The 21,830-nt window shown below is 36.9% G+C and overlaps 1 protein-coding gene across 2 annotated transcripts; it reads left to right on the top strand.

Annotated features, from left to right (window-relative positions):
• The first annotated feature begins 6,448 nt into the window (after positions 1–6,448).
• LOC137240767 (facilitated trehalose transporter Tret1) lies at positions 6,449–20,401 on the top strand. Of its 2 annotated transcripts, XM_067767454.1 has the most exons (8): positions 6,449–6,901; positions 13,778–14,010; positions 14,213–14,343; positions 14,411–14,603; positions 15,240–15,390; positions 15,463–15,677; positions 17,750–18,016; positions 18,088–20,401. In XM_067767454.1, the coding sequence occupies exons 1-8, from the start codon at positions 6,853–6,855 to the stop codon at positions 18,232–18,234; spliced, it is 1,386 nt and encodes a 461-aa protein (XP_067623555.1). In that variant the 5' UTR covers positions 6,449–6,852; the 3' UTR covers positions 18,235–20,401. The 2 variants fall into 2 exon arrangements, with proteins under 2 accessions (XP_067623555.1, XP_067623556.1); XM_067767455.1 differs by lacking the exons at positions 6,449–6,901; positions 13,778–14,010 and adding an exon at positions 14,086–14,122.
• Positions 20,402–21,830: the final 1,429 nt, after the last annotated feature.

A 21,830-nucleotide genomic window follows, 5' to 3' on the forward strand; every position in this document is an offset into this window, starting at 1 on the left:
AGCAGTACCAAATCTCCCTCCAAGAAACCTTCCGAATTATTGTTCTCATCGTACCTGCGTTTCATCTTACTACTGATTATCCTGGACTGTTCCCTCGCACTCTGTTGTTTGGCCAATGAAGAACTACTTCGCAGAGCTTGATCTTGACGGATTGGCTTTGCATCATCTGTATCATCTTGACGTTTCACAACAGTAGTGCGCGCTGGCTTGAAACCACCGTTGCATTCTTTCTGGAAAATTTTTTCAATCGTTTTAGTGCATCCATTAGGGTTTGTCAATGCCAGTGTTTTTCTCGCAGGTACCTTTGGTTTTGACTTGTTTGGCCCATTCGTTCCATCAACCCTTTGACTTTTGTGGTTTTTTTCGAATCTCTTTCACCGGCACTTGATTACTGCTGAACCATTTTTAAAAACTGAAGTTAAGTGGCACATCCTGGTTCTCATAACGCATCACCCTTCTCTGCATATCGATCTTGATGTCATGGTCAACCAAGAAGTCCACTCCCAATATGACTTCATCAACGATCTCCGCCACAACGAATTTGTGTACAACTGTGACCTTTCCAATTAAGACTTCACATATCACTTCTTCCTGGACTTGGTTATACTCGCCCGTGACCGTACGCAACTTTGCTCCAGGTAACGGGTTTATTCTGCTGTTGACCAAGTCAGATCGGATTAAGGAATGAGATGCGCCCATATCTACAGTCAGTACACGTTCTTTGCCATCCACATTCCCTCGATCCTCGATGTTATTTTTGACGACATTTCTGCAATACGTGTCTCCTGTGATTCCATCTTGGATGCCATATATGTCTTCTGTTCTTCGATCTTGGATGTTATACGGTTCTCCTGGGATTCTAGTTGCGATGCCATATATGTCTTCTGTTATTCCAGTTGAGATGACATTTGCGACGACATTGATGTTACTGTCGATGTTTGTGCAGATATTGCAGCCAAGTTCAAGTATGTTCAAGTATGTGCTCGTAACTGTCTGCGATGTTTCATTTTTCTCTTCAATTTTTGGTGTCTCCTCGCCATCAAGAGGAAAGACATACTCTTCCACGTTAATTCCCTCTAATTCCATTGCCTTTCGTAGTCGTGCCTGAAGCTCGAGTTTATCGCCAGTTGTATTCAATACACGGCTCTCCAACTCCTTCTTCAGCTGCTGGATCCTCAATTCACTCAACTTTCCAAGTTGTATTCGCAATCTTCGGAATTTATTCAACAATTCCTCTTATGACTCCAATTGTAACGAATTTATTGCAATTCCGATTATTTTCAACCTTCTACTAATGTTCGAATCACTAAACTGTTGAATAAATAACTCCAATATTGAATAATGCAAAAATGGTCTTTATTATACTACTTGGAAATAACGCTTATATTTCGCAACTGATAGCTTGCTTAAATCAAACTGATTCTCGTGCCTCTACTGTTGCTGCCCTTTATACTCTGTGATTTCTCGTTCGCATACTTCTAGGCGCTTCCAGAATTTACTTAGTTACTGCTGTAAAATTATAACTACAGATGCACGTGTATAGCTTCTCATATGAGCGTGTATATGTAACTGTCACTTCCACAGATAATTGCCTACTTTTGGGAGCATCTCAGATAAGATATATACATGTATTTTTGCGTCTCTTCTGCGCTGCCCGTATGGACATATGGGTAAACATAATGATTGATTTGTTGATGTGCATACGAGTCACTGCTTAGTATCGCCTTAGATATGATGGTACCCCTTAGTGTTGCTAGTATTCGTCACAATATGATATACTGCAGAACAACAAAAGAAGTTTGCAGTAGATAATGTCTACGAAGAGGCTTATCCTCGAGGAGTATCCGCATCATGTCAGAAAGCCAGGCAGCCTTACGTGCCTTGCAGCCTCACATAATTACTTCTAAGCTAATGGGTGAATGCATTGGAGTCCCAAATGCAAAAAACGGGTTTTGACAGGATTGTTTCCGGGGCATCAGGTACATTTAAGTAATGAGAAAGCATACTACCTAACCAAGCACGGTGCTATAGCAGCTATCTATGGTTGAGAACCTTTCTGTGGAGCTACAAAGGCACACACCACGGAAACGATAAGTAACTGGGAAACAAGCAGTTCAGACAACACTGTATTTAATGCTCAGGCAAACGCAACTGTCGCCCTGTCCGTACTGATGTCACGTTGGTAATAATTTTTTCCCAAATAACAAAACAAATGAAAAATTAAAAATTGCTTCAAATACATTTGTCCATCACTTAAAACCAGCATGGGAAATACCCGCTTAATTCATACAAATAGACAACATTGGTTAATTCTTTATATTTCAAAACAATGAAATGGCCAACAACAATAAACATAACTTTGACATATGATTTTATACGAAGTATGTACTATACAAAGAATAAAATATGGAAGGAAGGCAGTTAGGATAAGACGCTTACTAAGGCAGCCGCTTCTATGTACCGGATCGACTAGGGATTTTTTCCCGACCAAGGGCTGTCATTTCAGTGTAACCCCATTTAGCACTTCTACAACAACATCAACAACAACAGCAACAGGAGAAGTTTACAACAACTAAGAAATTAGGAGTGCGGCTTCTATTCCAACTCCCGGGAGCAGAGGCTTTGAAGAGATTTACAAGGTGTACTCGAAACAGCTGTAGCCTTGTCTTTTCTCAAGCAATTAAATAAAGACAGGCCAAATAGTTTATAGAACCACCAACGAGAGTATCAGCCAAACTTATATATCTAAGTAGAGAGGAACTATGAACTCTCACTCGCTTCACAAATATGTTGCTTTCGTGAGCTGAAGAATGATACTCCGTTTCACATTCTTTGTGAATGTTTCACTCAGCATGACTCTTATAATCTCGTGATATCGAGTTAAGAGCCTGAAGCGATACTTAAATACATTAAAAGCCTCCACATACAGTAACAGTCTGATGAGTCAGGCACAAAAGTTATAAATAAAGGTTGCAGTGCATCGAGGCCTAATAATAATAATAATAATAATAATGATTGGAAGGCACTTGATATGCCATTCTTCTCCGATCATGCGTATATCAACTTCAGCTTCTGGCTTGAGAGGGGAACCTTAAGAGAGGAACCTTTAGAAACCCTACGTCAGCGAACTGGCGCAAATTCCAGAAATACACTCAGAGAAAAAATCGTTCTAAAACGAACGGAACAAGTTTAAAATGAAGAACATTTGTTGACAAAAGTCAATTATTAACATCCTAAATCCTAAAATCATATATTTCTCTTATTGAGAAATTTATTCTTATTTATAATCTGCATATATACTTAAAACATTTCATAACAAGTTTAAGAATTATATGTGTATTTGTGAATGGAAAATATAATTGAACGAAAAAAATATTTAAAAATAGAAAAAATTGTTTTAAAAAATTTTAGAGTTTGACAGTGATCGAACTCGCGCCACGCGATCGCAACCGCAACATCATAACCGCTGAGCCATTACGACTGCTTGACATTGTAGTGTACACGAATTGTACCATTTAAAGAAAAACTTAATTTAAGAACATTGTTCTCATTAAGAGAACATTTGTTCATATTTCAAGACCAGCCGTTCTTTTTTCATGAAAATGGTGTCAGTTCAAGTACAAGGTTGTTTTAAGAACTGGTCGTTCGTTTTTTCAAGAACCAAAAAGTAAGAACATGGAAAGCTTGAATTGGGTCCGGTGGTGCTGGATTTTAGAACTGCAATTTTCTCTGAGTGTATTTAGAAACAAAACTCGGACAATCCAAAGGAAAGCCGCTTATGACGGCGTATAATCGAGCTTTCCATCTAAGCAGATGTAGAGGAAAAGTGAAGCTAGGAGTTAGGTATTCTTATAGGACAGGTAAAAGAAATATTTAAGCTGGCAAAGATCGCGGGATACTTGTCGTTAACATAAGCTCACTTTTTCTACACGTAAAGCAATAAATACTAGTTCGAAATTTAAGTGATGTTAATTGGGTGTCTTCAGTATCTGTTCTATATTCCGCCATGTTTCAGGTATTTTTTTTTCACTCAGGAAATAACAGTTTTATTTTGAGCTAGGCGAATCCATACCAGCTGATGCCAAAGCGAATTCAAACAATTCGCCGTGCAGAAGAATGTCAAGTCAAAAGAAAATTTTCATTGATTTCGATTAACTGACATATTAAAGTACAAGGCGCTGTATGGAAAATAATCTAGAAGAAGCAATTGGGCTAACAACACCTGGTACTGAATTCGCCTTGATTTTGAGTTTTTTATTTCGTTCCGAAAATATGAGTTATTTTTAGATTTTGTCCTTTTTCTAGGAAACTTTTATTTTTATTTTACTACCTTTATATTACGGCCCTTTCATGTTTGTCCCCTCATTTCCATACGAATTTTTGACCCACGGAAAAGCCTTTTTCGGTAACTTCCCGTGGAGCTAGACAGTTGATACTTAGAACATAGTTCAGATCTGGGGGACATTACAATGCAAGTGAAAAAAAATCCGCTAGGTGGCGCATGGATCCCATACAGAAAATTTGAAAATGGATATTTTGCGATCGACTTTTAACTAACTTCTCGGTAATCCAGAGACTTGAAATTTAGCACATAGTTTGCGAGTCGATGGCACTAAAATTCGTAGAAAACAAAATGCCACCAGGTGGCAGACGAATCGAGATAAGCGAAAATCCCTGAAAAAACGCAGGGAAATTTGCGATCGATTTTTAAGTTACTTTCCGGTGAGCTAGAGACTTGAAACTTGGGTCGTGAGTCAGAACCCGGTGACACTGCAATATTTGATCAAAAAAATTTCGCTAGGTGGCGCATGGATTGAGATATTAAGAAAATTAGTTTTGATTTTGGAATCTTTCAATCCATCTTTAACTATCTTCCCGGTGACCTAGAGACTTGAAACTTGAAACTTGGCACTTAGTTAGAGGCCTGGTGACAATACAATAAAACAAATTTCCGCTAACTGCAAATCCTTTAAAAACGGGGGGAATCTTGTGATCGATTTTTGAGTAACTTGCCGGTGGGCTAGAGACTTGAAACTTAGGCCGTAAGTCATAAGACCATGGAATATTTTATAAAAGAAAATCCGCTAGGTAGCGCATGGATCGAGATATTGAGTAAACTAGTTTTAAATTGGGAATCCTGCAATCGATTTTTAACTAACTTCCTGTATATCTAGAGATTCTTTTAGACTTTGAGGCGTATGCGAATTTCACCACGATTTTCAGCTGCGCAAATTAAGTAGCTGACAAACTAGGTGTAATTCTCTTGTTATGATGCGAGGTGGAATTCTCTTGGTCTCGCCAGTGTTGTCAGCGAAAATTCCACAAATTCTCTTAAATCTTGCTATTTTGAACAAATAAATAAAGCTAAGAATTTTCACTTAGGAATTACTTAAATTACTAATCAAAGTTGCAATTGCCTTTTTGTAGGCGGTACTACAAAATTGAAAATAAAAAGATGATAAAAAAAATTTTAAGGACTACCTTTATATAAATGGACCAAAAAATAGAAGACAATTTTTCCTTTAATACAGACATAAAAAAAAAAATAAATGTAAGGCACGATAACCTCCGAAGAGATTTTAGGCCGAGCTTCTCTTCCAATTTGCGTCGTGCTACTTTTTAATTTTTCCTACAATTTGGCGAGACGGGACCTACTTGTTTTATGCCGACTCCGAACAGCATCTGCGAGGCAGATAAGTTTTCACTGAAAGCCTTTCATGGCAGAAATACACTCGGAATGCTTGACAAACACTACCGAGGGGCGACCCCGCTTAGAAAAACCTTATTTCTAAAATTTTGATGTTGCTTTGCCTGGGGTGTGAACCCAGGGCATTCGGTGTGGTAGGCGAAGCACGCTACCATCACACCACGGTGGCCGCCATTAATACAGACACAGTCTTGTTGAATTTTGACTAAAAAACTTTAACAATAGCTCTTGTAAAAGAATTTTGGGAAATTTTGGTATGATCTTTTTATTAAATAAATAAAAAAATTAAAAAAAATACTATTTTCGAGCCAAATAAAAAACTTAAAGCACTATTATTTAAAATTACTTGTTATTTTCCTAGCGAAATAAAAACCTCAAAAATAAATTATTAAAAATTGACTTTTATAAGAAAATTTGTAACCATTACGATCCCTTATATTAAAATTAAGGAATCATATATTTAAAGGTATATTTTGGCATTGATTCAGAAGAGACGCCCTAATCTTTATGATAAGGGCTATAATAAAAGCAAACATACTTACCTACTCGAGAATTCAAATCTTACAGATGTCTTCACCATTCTTAGACAATGAAACTTGGGTTATATGTATTAAAAGATATCTACGTATAAATGTATGTGTAAGTAATTATTTATATATAAGGGCTTACAAAATGCTCTAGATAAATAAAAAATTTCAAGAAAGTAAATGTGAATGAAATACTTCACGACGGCCAGCGACTTAAGCCAATTTTATTTAAGCTTAGCCCTTAAGCGTTTTCTATATCATCATCGATTTGAAAATAGCTAGAAAGTACAAACGTAAAATAGCATTACTTACCAAGTTGTTAGCGCAGAGTTCGCTGTTAGATTGACGAGTGCACATCGTATGAACTTAGACGACAATAAAACGGATATTATTTTGAAAAATAAAAGATATATTAATTAACTAAAAAAATATTAATAAATAACTAATAATAATTGGCATTAAAAACTGTGAAAGAACTTTTGAATTTTTAAACATTATTGTTTAATAATTGTGATTATATGCATATAAAAAATTTATGATAAATATTTTAAATATTTCTTGAATGCAAATTGGTTCTAACGTCTTCAAGCGTACTAAGAAAGCAAACCAGAACAAATTATGGGTGCCGGCAATGAATCAAAATACCAATACTTGGCGGGCATTTGTGGTTAGTACAATTTCGACTTTACAAAAGTTTTATTTAAATTAAGCTTAAAAAACAAGTAAAGAAGACTAAGTTCGGGTGCAACCGAACATTACATACCCAGCTGTACATTTGAAATGCTGTTGTTGTTTGTTTTGTGTGCTTAATAGTGTTACAAGGCTGCTCAATAATACATATGTATATGGTTCTTTTCTGAACTAATTTTTCTTCGAGTTATGGCTCCCGAAATATAGACAATCGCTTAGTCATAAAAGGGGCGGTGCCACGCCCATTTTTTTAAATTTGAAGTTTTTCCTATTTATTGTTATAACTTCACTTGGGAAATGAAATACCATTGATATAAAGCTCTTTTTTGAAAAGATATAGCTTATTTTATTCGTCCACGACCCTTTTAAAAATCTTTTATATAAAAGTGACGCCCACCTTGACCGATTTCTTTAATTTTTCTTGTTGTTGTTGTTGTAGCGATAAGGACACTCCCCGAAGGCCTTGGGGAGTGTTATCGAGTTGATGGTCCTTTGCCGGATGCAGATCCGGTACGTTCCTGTACCAAGCTCGACCATCTCGGGAACGATTTGTTATGACCACATGCGATCTTCTAGGTCACCTCATAAGACAGGAATACCTATCGGGGGTATATTCTGACCCCCTAACCCGCTGGGGGTGTTAATTTTTCTTCAAAACATTCCTTATAGTAAAGGCAACCTCTCAGCCGAATTTTGTTACGATAGGTTCAACGATTTTTGATTTATGGTTTATAATATTTGTAAAATTTATTTTATCACAAGTGGGCGGTGTCACATCCATTTAAAATTTTTTTTTTTCAAATTTTTTATCAAGAGTATCAATATCAGTCCACGCGTCAAATTTCGACATTCTAGGTGTATTATTTACTAACGATCAGTTTTTTTGCGTTTTCCAAAATGTTATATACATATATAAAAAGCAGTCGTGGTTATCAACCGATTTCGCTCATTTTCAATACCAATCTATTCTGGGTCCAGGTAAGCTCGTGTACCAAATTTGGTGAAGATATCTCAATATTTACTCAAGATATCGTGTTAACTGGCGGGCGGACGGACGGACATGGCTCAATCAAGTTTTTTTTTCGATACTGATGATTTTGATATATGGAAGTCTATATCTACATATCTCTATTCCTTTATACCTGTACAGCCAACCGTTATCCAATCAAAGTTATAATACCCTGTGTACAAGTACAGCTGGGTATAATAAAACTGGTGACTCACTTTCAATGAGTAGTAAAATGGGTAATTAAATACGTGTCGTTTGACGGCTCTCCCCATATTTTTGGAAACGTAATAGCAGTTGTTGTTGTTGTTGAAGCGATAAGGGCACTCCCAGATGTCGATAGTCCTTTAGGCGTTGTATTCGTTTTCATTGGAGTGCGGTTTTATGTGGCAAGTCCCATGCCTAGCGCACAACCCACTCGGCAGGGATAAAAGTATTACTTTCACGTTTATATAGCGAGCAAATGGTTCAAACACGCCCGCATGCAGTCGCACCGATTAGGACGGAGTAGCCTAGCTAAGTTATCGCCCTCTCGCATTAGCTCACCACTAAACGCATGTTCAGTGGCCAGCAAGAGGATATTTGGCTGCTAGCGACCGGATTTAGTTAGCTGTTTGAACCGCATGCAAAATAATCACCCTCGCCATTCTCTGATTAATGGCGTTCAGAAGTTTTTCCCTTTTACGTGGACACCTGCGAACGGCTCCACCCTCCAAATCAAGGAGAAAACATATTTTGTAAGAAGTTTATCATTCTTTATCTTCTATTAATCGACTTTCTCATGACAAATAGGAACTCTAAACTTCAAGCAGACTATTGTCGGAGGGTATATTCAGCAATACCCCAGTTTTTCAGGAGAGCAAAAAACAGATTTCACAGCAAAGTGTAGGAACATAATTTAAGTAAATAAATTAAATTAACTTATAAAATGGGAAAAGTGTAGATGGGGAGGGTGGGTGTTTTCAACACCGGTTTGGAGACCAAAGCTATATCCGCGCAAAACACTTATGTTCACAATTTTTTTTGTGGGTACAACAACATTACAACAACCACATGAAAATCGCCAACTTCAACTGCAAATATCTCCGGACAGAGATAAAATTTTTATTCTCTGCATTCGAATTATTGTTTTCGAGAGTAATACGCATCTTTTGAGACCTCTCTCGATATTTTTGTTAGCGTACTAGCAGTGGACCCCTCAACTAGACTTTTACCAATAAAATTTTTGGTGGAAAACAACCACTTTGACAAGTTAGCACCAGCTGTCTAAATATGAAGAACATCATTAGTAATCAAACTTTCGGCTTTTTTTGAGTCATTCGGACTTGATATCTATATACTTTTGTTTAACTTTTATAGATTTAAACTTTCTTACCCATTAGAAGGAGAGTCCATAATCTTATACGAAAACGACAGCTGGATTGAAGTAATGGACAATCCAAATTGACTTTCACCTCCAATTTTTGCAATACACGAAACTTCACACGTTGACCTTGCTCACTACACCTTTTGCAGTTTAAGTTCAGAAAATTACAATTCAAGTTCAGAATTTCCAATTTAAATTCAGAAATTTACTATCAAGTTCAGAGTTTCCAATTCAAGTTCAGAAAATTACAAATCAAGTTCAGAAATTCCATTTTAAACTCAGGAATTTATAATTCAAATTCAGAAAGTTACAGTTCAAGTTCAGAAATTCCAATTTAAGTGAAGAAAATTACAATTCAAATTCAGAAAAATACATTTCAAGTTCAGAAATTTACAATTCAAGTTCAGAAAATTTCGATTCAAGTTCAGAAAGTTTGTCAGGATATTTTTTTTCCATGCAATGGAAATACAAGAATGTAACATGGTAAATTTTAGCGCTAATAATCAGATTCAAGGATATGCAGGCCTACTATCTGTTGAGAAATTTGACTTCTTAACTCACTTGAATCAAGCTTGCTCACATGAAGGAGATAGCGAAAAAAACCGTTTACTCTCTTCTCTCTCCTCCTCTTCTAAGAAGTCAGTTACAAGGACATCCAGCTATATTTCAGTATGACAGCAGTGATGACGAAATCAACGGAGCGTCCACAATCACACAAGTAACTTATAAGTACTGTGTGCACAGATCAAGTCTTCCTTCACCTGCCTCTCGCAACTCTGTGGAGGTCTCCTCCTTCCACTGCTTCCAAACTGCGGTGTCGACTGAAGTACTTTCATGGCCGGAGCGTCCTCTTGCACTTGTTACAAAGAGTTATCCTCGGTTTGATTTCTTAGCTCGGGATGTACACGCCTTGGAAAAAACTTGGGGTACAGTATATCCAAGCCACCTTTGTCAACACTTCTGCAAATAACTTATAAGTATTACATTACGTAGTATGAGTTGGAATAACGTTTGCAAAATACACCCTACTTATAATTTTCTGAATTTGAGTTGTAATTTTCTGAACTTGAATTACAATTTTCTGAATTTGAGTTATAAATTTCTGAACTTAATAAACTGGAAAAGGTGTAGAAATATGAGAGTGCTAAACCGCAGTTCCATTCACCCATTAGTACCAACGTAATTTTGTATGACGATCTTATAGTTACCTCGATTTATGATTGCCTTAATAGATTCAGGAATGGAGTTCCATAGTCTCACAGCATGAACAAAGAACAACCGCAAAGAAGATAAGTAGGAGTATTTAGGGAGAATTAAATTATGATGCCTATTAGATCATTTGAATTTTAGCTTCTCGTAAAGATAGCTATTAGCTTTGAGTTCAAAAAGCTTATACAGGAACATACAGTTTCTAGCTGCAAGATAGACTAAGATACTGCATCTCAGAAGTTTATTCTTCCACAATGAGATGTGGTCATGTTGCTTTAGGCCGTACACGTAGCTGGTAACATTTTTGAACAGAACTAGAATTTTATGAGACGAGACAGAGTCCAGCTTACTATATACAAGATCGGAATATGTAATATGAGGTAGGATTAATTGCACAGCTAATTTTTTCTTGTGTTTAACGGTGTAAACCAGGCTGACATTCTTAGCCTGCGCAAAACAGTGTACACGTTGCTTACAACTTTGCTTATATGGTTCGAACAGCTCAGCGAATAATTCATAATAAACCCAAAATTTTTTTTATCTTGTCAGTAAACATGAGACAGTTATTACCAACAAAAAGCTGGGGATTGTCTTCAACATGAACAGTACTATTACAGATGGGTAACACATACTACTTCGAAGCGTTTAGACGGAGACAATATTTCCGGCCCCATTCAGAAATGGCTAGCAAATCACAGTTTATTTTAAAGCACAAATACTCGACAAGATCAGTCCCACTGGACAAATACAACTGTATGTCATCAGCATAGGTATGCACACTGACATACTGGCACACAGAGAACACATCATTAACAAAGAGACTAAACAAGAGCGGACCCAGTATAGACCCCTGTGGAACTCTGAATTCAACACCACTTTACGACGAAGACCCAGCTCTACCCTTTACCTTTTCAGATCTTCCTGTAAGATAGCTGGTCATAATTTTAACAGCACTATTAGAAAATGCAAAGTAGTATTTCAGCTTTCTACAAAGTAGATCATGGCTTACCAAGTCAAATGCCTTGAACAACTTTTATACGAATTTCGTCCATTATGCCCATTGTAGCACAGCTATACTTAGATCTAAACCCTGACTGTAAAAGAGACAAAAGATTATATTTTTGTATAAACGAAGATATTTGAGAGGCCATTAAAGACTCACACACAGAAGGGTTAGTTGGAGTATTCTTCTTCGCAACAAGGACTATGATAGCCATTTTCCATGCAGAATGAAAAGATGAGACAGTGAAAATATGATTAATTACATGTGTTGGCGTTCCCAGGATGAAAGGTAATGCCAGTTTAACAAATTTTAAGAAAATTCCGTCCTCTCCAACTGCATTGGACGTAATGGCCATGACTGAAGTAACAACTTCTGTCTCAGTGACGCCAACGAAATTGAACTCCTCACTCAGTTCATGCTGCACTATGAAGTCTTGGGCCGGAGGGCCATCACTGTTTTTACTTGCGTTATTAAAATATTCATTTGGTACATTAGTCAATACTACATTCTGACTTCAGTCTTCAATGTACATTCCAGTTTTTAAGATTGCGCCATATATCTTTTGATGAAAGGGAAGGGTTCAACTTAAAATTACAGTATTTACGCTTGGCCTCTCTGGTTATGGCAGTAGCTCTGTTTCGGGCGGCGCCCAAGCGACGTCAGTTTTGGTTCTCCTCCATTTTGAGTGAAGCCTATTACGCACTTTAATAGCTAATTTAACACTATGATTGTACCATGGACACGACATATTCTTAAAATGAGCACTACGACTAGGAACATGACTACAAAAAACATTATTCAACATTTTATTTAAAAAAATCAAGTTTTTCGTCTAGTGACGGTAGAAACCAGCAATCACCCCAGTTAATATTAGACAGATCATTGAAAAGTACACCAACGTTAAAATTTTTCAAATCACGATGCAAAAAGTTAACATTCTCAGGAGAATAGTTAAACGCAACATCAAATGCACAAAAAAGAAGATCGTGGTCGGAGATAATACACATTTGGTAAAATTTAAGGACTTGGTCAAGATTAGAGGTGATTACAAGGTCCAACAGCGAGGAATTACAATTATTGGAATACCTTGTTGGTATAGTCATGTTTACTACTTCAAGGCCTGCAGTAGAGACATGGTCCAATAGCTTCGTGGAATACGGATCTTTCACAAGGAAATTAACGTTAAAGTCTCCACATATAACATATCGTTCATATTCAAGTAAAAACGCAGAGAGCTCAGTAAAAAAATAATCTAGTATGAAATACTTATGAGGGTTATATACACAAGCAACTAGTACCTTTGCCATCTGAAATTTCAGCAACAATAAATTCTTCTTCTCAGTCGCAGCGATTTTTATCAGTGACTGTTTTGCAGTGTATATAATTGCAGTCATACTTTCAGCTACGATAATATGAATCAGGTTCATTCGTTCACGTAGTGACATCTCCTATTCCTGTGCCGAGAGCGATGATGGGATCTGTCACTGTGATTATTGATAATTGAGAGCGTCCAGTCAGTCGTACAGAGCATTCGAAGCTGTCGCTAAGATTCAATGTGATATTTTAGTGACTGTGACAAAATCACAGGTAACAAAATATTTTCCTGTACTAGCGTAATTGACTCTTGATTTGTGAACCGTAACAAAGTTCAAACTTCACTTGTCAGTAGACCCTGTCGAAAATAGTTGTAGACACGTTTTTCGAAAGATAATAGGTAACCGAACGGTTGCTTATGAGGTATGAGCTATCAATAAGGTCGTAGGAAAGTTACCTACAGCTCTGCCATATCATCGCTATCAGAGCACTTATAATGCGAGGCGCAAATGACCAGGGCTAAAGAAGTGAAACAAATGCTTGGCTTCTTCTCTGTATTCACCTTGAGAGAGAGATAGTCTCGTCTAACACAAAATTACTGGACATAGAACCGCCTGCTAAGGAGACAAATACCAGCGGTATACCGTTAGCCCATTAATAATATTTTCAAGAAATCAATAAGCACGAATTTTAGGCCATATTCAAACTATATGTCTCACAGGGTCATCGTTAGATTAGGCCCGCTAGTACCACTACAAAAAATCACACACAGCAGCTCATGATCATTATCTTCATAAATCTTAATAAACTTAGTGATAAGCTCTTATTTATCTTTCTAACATCATACATTTATTTAATTTAAATTCCTTTCCTACTCAACTTATGTTCTTTTTACATTTTATTTTTCTTCCGCTTCCGCATTACGAACGGTCCCATGTTATCAAAAAATCAACAGTAAATATCATAACAATATCATATGGAGGCTTTACCGGTTGGCCATCTGCTAGTTTTTACGAGCTGCAATCACATAATAGCCCACTTGAGTCGGGCCCCATGTCGAATGCTGATATCGGCTGGGTGGGAGCTATGATTTGTGTTGGTGGAACACTGGGTACGATGTTCTTTTCTTGGTTTGCCGATCGTTTTGGACGAAAGAAGTGTTTGCTGTTGGTGGCGCTGCCATCTTTGGTAAGTATGGTATTTATAGCGGGGGAGAAGGGTCTGACATTGGGCTAAAGATATGTTCGTAATTTGATAGATCGAAATGCAGGGGCAGATTGACTTTCCGCCGGAGATAAAGGTGATCCGTGCGTTTCTTCTTCTTTTTCAAAGCTTCAATTAATCATAAGTAACAGTTTCCTTTATAACTCCTCTTTACCTCTCTCTTTAGCTCGGATGGTGGATTATACCATATGCCACCACGCCTACACATCTTTGTATTGCACGTGTTTTGGGTGGAATGTCCGGTGGTGGTATATTCGTTGTGAATCCAATCTATACGACTGAATTAGCTCAAGATCAGTAAGTATTTAACCCACTGACTTTCTTTGTGACTTTTGACATATGTGATTGTGAATTATTATTTTAGTATTCGCGGAATTTTGGGTACAATGTTGATGTTGGCATTCAATTTCGGCATACTCAGCGCATTCGTACTGGGACACTTTTTATCCTATGGCACAGTGGCATGGATTATGTCACTACTCACCATTGCGTTCCTATTTTGTTTTCCATTCTTGCCAGAAACGCCACAACATCTTATGAGCAATAATAAAGTTAAGGTGAGTAAAAAGTATTTGCATACTTACTAGTTTCCAGGGGTTTTATCTAGCGTCTTGTGTTAAAAGATTAGGTGGTCACTGGTATCGTTACTATAGCTGTGATTTTGTCACAGAGACCGAAAGATCATAGAAAATTGCAAAAAAATGTTTTTACAGCTACAGGACATCACAGCGTCAGAAATCACCGTGACTTATAGTGATAACAACTGTGCTTCGTTCGCAATCACGATTACCAGCAATAACAATCACAGACCCATTAACTGCTCTAGTCACAAGAATAATTAGCTGATCCCCGAAGTGATCATACGAATTTTATGATCCGAAGTGATGTAATTTGGCGTGCTATTATACATTATAATCTAATTTACTGTAAATTATATGCCACGAAATGAATTTTACTGATATGATATCAACCAATTCATTTATATCAAGGTAGCATTTAAAACCAAATAAATTAATACCAAGTTATAACTCAGTTTAATTAGGGTTGACGTGATACGATGTGATATCGCATGATGTCGGTGTGATATGATATCATACAATTTGATACAAAATATTTTGTTTAATCAGCTGAGCTCGTTCAACAACATCGACAACTAAACCTAATTAATAACTTTTATTTTATTTTTATTTCAGAAAGCTGAAAAATCACTAAAATACTATCGCAACATACGCGCGCTGTCACATGAATGGCCCGCAAATTTCAAAGCCGAATTAGATAAGCTGAAAGGCGAAAATAAGAAGGAGGATGAAGAAGATAGTAATGCGATCACATGGCAAGATTTAAGTAAGAATATTTTTGTTAAAAAAAAAAATATATTATTTGTAATTTATATTCCACCAATCTGACCATCTTTAGACGATCCCATTGCATGCAAAGCTTTCATAATTGGAATCGGAATTATAAATTTGATGCAATTTTCCGGTTGTTTTGCCATGTTAAACTATACTGCTAATATATTCAAAGAATCCGGTTCTGATCTTTCTCCCACAATATCTGCAATTGTTGTTGGTTTTATACAATTAGTTGGATCATATGTATCAGCGTTACTGGTGGAGAGAGCGGGTAGGAAGGTGAGCAAATATTATTTGTGTTTATGAACAAAAATACGATATGCATAGATTTAGAATTAGTAAACAAGTCAGTCAGGGTATGGTTAACTGGTTGATTGATGGACGTAATCTGTATTGATTACAAATATCTGTAATACATCGGTTTGACAACACAATTCGCGTTTTAATCAATGAATTCAAATGGAATAAGAGAGATACAGGCGGGTTTATTGTCAAGTGAAAAGTGAAAGCTGTTGGCAATAGTGAATGGAAAATTTTGTTGTATGATTGTGTACGCAAACTTTCTTACGAATGGTAGGGAGCAAAAGGTAGGAGCCCCGCAAATGGCATTGTCTCTATGGCTGAATCACCGATATGTCGCAATGTCAACCGTATTGAAAGAAATAGAGGTCTAAATAAATCCCAGTGACTCAACGATCTTCTCCACTTTTGCGTCATCATGTCGGCCTATTTATAATAAAAACTATTCAAATTTGACTGAGCCACGAAACAGAACTGAATTTAAAAAAAAAAAGCAACAATAGTCCAAGCCCAAGTCGAAGCCAATGCTATAAACGAAACTGATATCGGAACCGGAACAAAACTTAATCAAAATAAACAATGACAGCGGAAACGATTCAGCCTACCAATTTTATATATGTATTGTACAAGAGTCCAGCTACGTCCATCAATTAGTTCAGCCAAAAGACCTAGAGAGGATGCTACCCTACTACACTCAGGCAGTAATCCATAAAATAGAAATTTGCAGTAGAGATTGTCTACGTAGAGGCTTTTCCTCGAGGAGTATTCTTATTATGTTATACAGCCAGTCAGCCTTATGTGCCTTTCAGTCATACAAAAGAACATCTAGTAAGCTATTGGATGAATGCATTGGAGTTGTAAACGATTTGGAAGCCAAAAACAAGATTTTGTTAGGACGGGTTCTCGGACATCACGGACATGAAGGCATACTACCTGTCATGTGTCGAGGAACTTTCGTGCCCGTTGTTGAATCCAATCGCTCGATGGAGCTATTCGAATTTATAAGAGCTCATCTATCCATGATTATTGGAGTGTTAATAGTGTACTACCTGATGGGAGTCCACGCGGTACGTCTTAATTGCAGCATTATTAAACATATAATGAGGTATCCTATGTGGTTGGGGCTTTAGTGGTACTTGGCAGGCGCGCGCAGTGGCAACACGCATGTCAAGTACAACTGCAGCCAACGTCACACAAAAGAAATGAAAAGAAGATAGATAAAAAAAATACAAGCGGCCATTACAATTTTGACCGGCTTTAATATCGCACACAGTTTTCCAAAAATAAATTGAAACTAAGTTAAAAGTTGAGTTCTTTGCTCCTATTGTATTGGCAGCAATAAGTATTTGATGTTCTGGCGAAGAAGGCCCCCTCGGCGGATATAATTGCCAAAACCAAAAATGGCAACAATTTGGAGGCGGCGTTCTCCCAAAAGAAGGAGCGTTAAAAAGGTAACGCCGCATGGCGGCACACGAAGAAGGCTTCCATTTTGAAACGCCACATGGCGACCGTGACAGGACTCGAACCTGCAATCTTCGGATCCGAAGTCCGAAGTCCACTAAAGCCCCAACCACATAGGATACCATATTATATTATTGCTAATGCTACATCATAATAAACGGGTCAGCCCCAGCAGTATTATCTCTATGGAGGACGAAGGTGATATCATCCAGTTACTTTATGCTCTGCAGTCAAGCTTTTGCGAGGCGTAAATATCTCGGCCGGAACGTATTCGAATATTCGGGGGAATTTTGTTGAAAATAACAAAAGAGAGTCATTGAGAGAATTTTATTGTTAAGAGTAGTTAAAAAACTGTTATCAAGTACTTATAAAATCGTCAAAAGCAATTTTTTTGTAGTTTTTATATATGAAATTTTTTAGGATTTTTTTTTTTTTTGAAATCAAAATCTTGAATAACTGTTATTTGAAGAGAAATAAATCACGCAATAACTCTTAAATTGTAATTAATTTAATTTCTATATTTACAAAAGCGTAAACTGTTATCCTTCACTTATAAACATTAATAAAAATATATACTAACTTACTTTCAGCTCCTCCTGCTCATCTCGACAGTTGGCATTGCAATGGGTCACACCATATTCGGTACATACACATACCTAAATCTACTCGGTTATGACGTTCAAAATTTCACTTGGGTACCTGTTGCAAGCTTTTCCGTAACAATATTTATAGCCAGTTGGGGTTTAATGGGCTTACCCTATTTAGTTATATCGGAAATTATGCCACCAAAACTACGCAGTCTTGGTGTAATGATTTGCATGATTACAATGTGGCTTACCGGTATTTTAATGTTAAAAGTGAGTAGTTTAAAATTATTTATTCAAATAATATTTTTTATAAATGTTTTTTGCTTTTTCTTTATTCACAGTATTTGCCGGTGATGGTCGAGGTGATGGGTATGCATGGCATGGTGTTCACATTTGCTGGCATTTGTAGTGTTGGTGTGATATTTTTAGCGATTTTTGTACCTGAAACCAAGGGGGAAAGTATTGATGAGATTTTAGCGAGTTTATAGAAAGAGATACATTTTTTTTTTATAATAGAAAACAAAATATTCACCAAAGAATTAGAGTTGGCAGATTCTGAAATTTTAGATGAATAACGTGATTTTTGAATGCGACTTTACAGTTGCAGCGATGTTTATCCGTCACTCTGACGGACATAACTCTGACCGAATAGGCGAAAAGCAATATGACGTAAGTCGCAGTTCACAATCACGATTTGAAAACGTATCCAATCACCGTAAAGTAGTTAGCTCAATATAACTAGTGACTGTATTCTTGGTAATTGGTACTGCCATCTACAGCTAGATGTCGCAGCAAACTGCTAAACGAGCGACTATAAAAACAGCTTACGAGCATAGCTTACTAGCATTTGAATGCGTCATCCAATGCTACCAAGTCACAGCAAAAATCACACGTTCATATTATTGGAACTCATTGTTCCTGTGACTATAGCTGTGATAAATACAAGTGATCGTAAATACAAAGTGATCGTAGTTATTGGTATCGTCACTGCGCATGCCACTCAGCTACGGTGATTTGATCGCAGCTGCCGCTACGATTTACTGTTGTGATATTTCAGTCGCTGTGAAATATCACAGCTTTATGAATATTTTTGCCAACTCTACAAAAAATAGTCATAGTATGTACAAATGATAAGGAGCGTTTATTCTGCAAAAGAGCCTAAGCGATAATTAGATATTTAAACTTAGTGAAATCTTTCTTTGAAATAGATTAAAATTACAAATTAACTTCGTTAGCTATAGTTTACAAATTTTTTAAGTCCCTTTTGAAAATTATGTATAATTATAATTATAATTTTAGTTATCTATAATCTCATTGCTATATCTAAGTCAGCTAATTCTTAAGGTGAACTCAGACTAGGAAAGACATTTCGAACTCTTTCGCTTTCAAAACTTTACGCGTAAATTGTCGGAATATTTATTTTGAAAATAAAAATTGTCTTCTGTGACTCCGACGATTGGGAAGGATTTCGTTGTACGCTCCTTTTATAGGAGTTTTTAGAGAGTAATTTGCTTGCATAGTGCGAACTCATTATATATTGTTATATTGATAATTAAGTCAAAAATAATTTTACTTGCGACGTCTGAGTTCACTCTTATGTAACTAAAAAATTTTAAAAAATACGAAATGCGTCTGTTATCTGAAGACATAAATAAATACAAAGTGAAATTTCGACCAAAGATGACATCCAGCTCTACTCATCAGAATGCCTTTACTTTAAGGCTACCAATGGTTGTCATTTCAGCATGAGTTCGACACATTTAACCTCAAAAAGGGATGTTAAATTGCTCAGCATGGTTGCTTCTGACTGTTCCGATCCCTGCGGATGTTAAACAGGTAGGTTCGTGTAGATTCGACATGCAATCGTATAAGAAGTGTGCGAAGAAACCTGCTGCTTGCTCCATCTCCTTATGATTTAAACGGCGATTTCCTTACGAAGTTCAAATTTGTTCAAAAGAAAACGGCCAAAATTTATTTAGGTATATAAGTAAAGATAAGACGTACCAACTACCAACTAGGAGTCATAACTTTAGTATTGACCAACTTAAGCTAAAGTTTAACGTAACATAAGTGAGCCCTTAGACCACGTTTACACATGCACTAATCTGCAATAAATCCTCAATAGATAATCTACGTGTTTACATGACCCATCTCTAGGATCTAGATTAATAGCTGTCAAATATTAACGTTTCTCTTTTATTTCGTACTTCCAATTTCAGATGATACCGTAGAGGTCGTACTTTGTCTATTTAAAAGAATCGGTATCTGTAAAAATCTATTGTATTTAATTAACGATAAGGATTTACGTACGAAAATGAATATAATCTTTTTATATGTAAACTAGGTCTTACTCGGTAATTGGAATCGAAAATAAATCTTGTTCGAAATGATAACAGTTCTATTGTATAGGAATTCGAATTCGACAAAGAAACGATACGAATAAATAAGTAAAGGCCAATTTACATGTAAGACTTTACCAATACCCTGACTTTTACAGAGTTTGTTAAACGCATAGCAATAAAAAAGTGGAAGTCTGCGTCGCAGAATTTATTATAACTTGACTTTGAGAGCCCTGAGCATAAAATTATCTCGACTATTCAAAAAGTTGTGTATTATAAACTAAGATTTCAAAATAAACAAATTTTTCCTGTTCAATCCTGCTTGTAATTGATTTATATTTCGGAAAGTATGCAACCATAGAGGATCGCATTTTTTTTTCGGCGTTGGTCATTTTCGACCATGCAAGTTCGTTGAGATTTCAGTTCCGTAGTTTTGTTCGAATAGAGTAAGACTTTGGCGATGCATAAGTTCCACGGCAATCGGGAATCAACTTCAAACCTGTATTTTTGAGGTACAACGCGATTTGTGGCCGTAACTTCTCAGTCACAGTCCGTAACTGTGAATAAAAAGTGATAGAAGAGAATGGGATCTAGGTCGTAGTTGCGATAAACGTAAGCAACATTGGCACAGAAGCCTGGGACGAGGTCCTTTTTTAAAAAGTTAAACTTCGACGGCCCCAACTATTTCCTCTTAGCCGCCGCACAAATCACATATTTATTGATTCTTATTATGCTAATTGTTCTGTTATAAGGAGTATTGTGATTGGGAATGTTCTTGCGATTATAGGTAAGCGTGATTGCGAACAAACCGCAGATGCTGTTACAGTCAGTTGAGTAGGTATCAGAAGCTGCTAGTGCAAAAGCGTTTTGGTACGTACGACTTTACATTTGAAAGCGTCGTATTTATGGAAACAGAGTGCCATATTTCTCTTTGTGCGGTTCGTTCTATAATCTATAAGAATGCCAACGCCTCAAGATACATGCAGGATCGATTAGAACGGATTTTGATACTACAAGGGGCAAGGCGAATATTGCTGTAGGTTACGATAAAGACTTCCGCGTCTTGTCAGGAATCCATGCCACCACTGGTATTATTGAGGAGCGAGGGATTCTCGAGCCATAGAGACTGCGGTCGCAGACTTAAAGACCTCTTTTTTTAACCGATCGGTCTACGCATATTTGTAAAAATGCTCACGCAGATCGATGAAATCGGACAATACGTAAAGCACCATTATTATTCTTTGCTTTATCGACAGGCTCAAAAGTACTTATTCTCCATCGCAGGAAAAGAATGCAGCATGCCCCAAGAGACCCTGGCACAATCTAGATCTCAAGTATCTAAATGCTAATATCTATGACGTCAGTAGCAATAGTTGTTAAGTAATCATGGCAGCGATAGTGCCGGAAAGCGCTATTTATAAGTTGCCAACACTACTTAGTGGGAAAATTGACATGGGGTTTCACTCTCCTGAAGTATAAGGCTGCAGAACCATTGCGGCATCATTCTGCTATGACCGATGCCGCTCGATAGTTACTATATATGGGCTCTCAGTTTGTCACAGCAGTGATATAGATGGAGTGTACCTTTGAGTTGTGCTGCTGAGGAGCTTGCGAGGGATGTAGCCTAATAAACCGAGTTTAACTAGCTAGTTGACATATCTCCTCTCTATATGTTTGCAACAACAAATCTAAAGACAGATGATGACTGAAACCCACATGTAAGGCGTTCAAACAAATTTGGTCGC

This window comes from Eurosta solidaginis, chromosome 2 (assembly GCF_040869045.1).
Source record: "Eurosta solidaginis isolate ZX-2024a chromosome 2, ASM4086904v1, whole genome shotgun sequence".
In the NCBI taxonomy this organism is placed as follows: domain Eukaryota; kingdom Metazoa; phylum Arthropoda; class Insecta; order Diptera; family Tephritidae; genus Eurosta; species Eurosta solidaginis.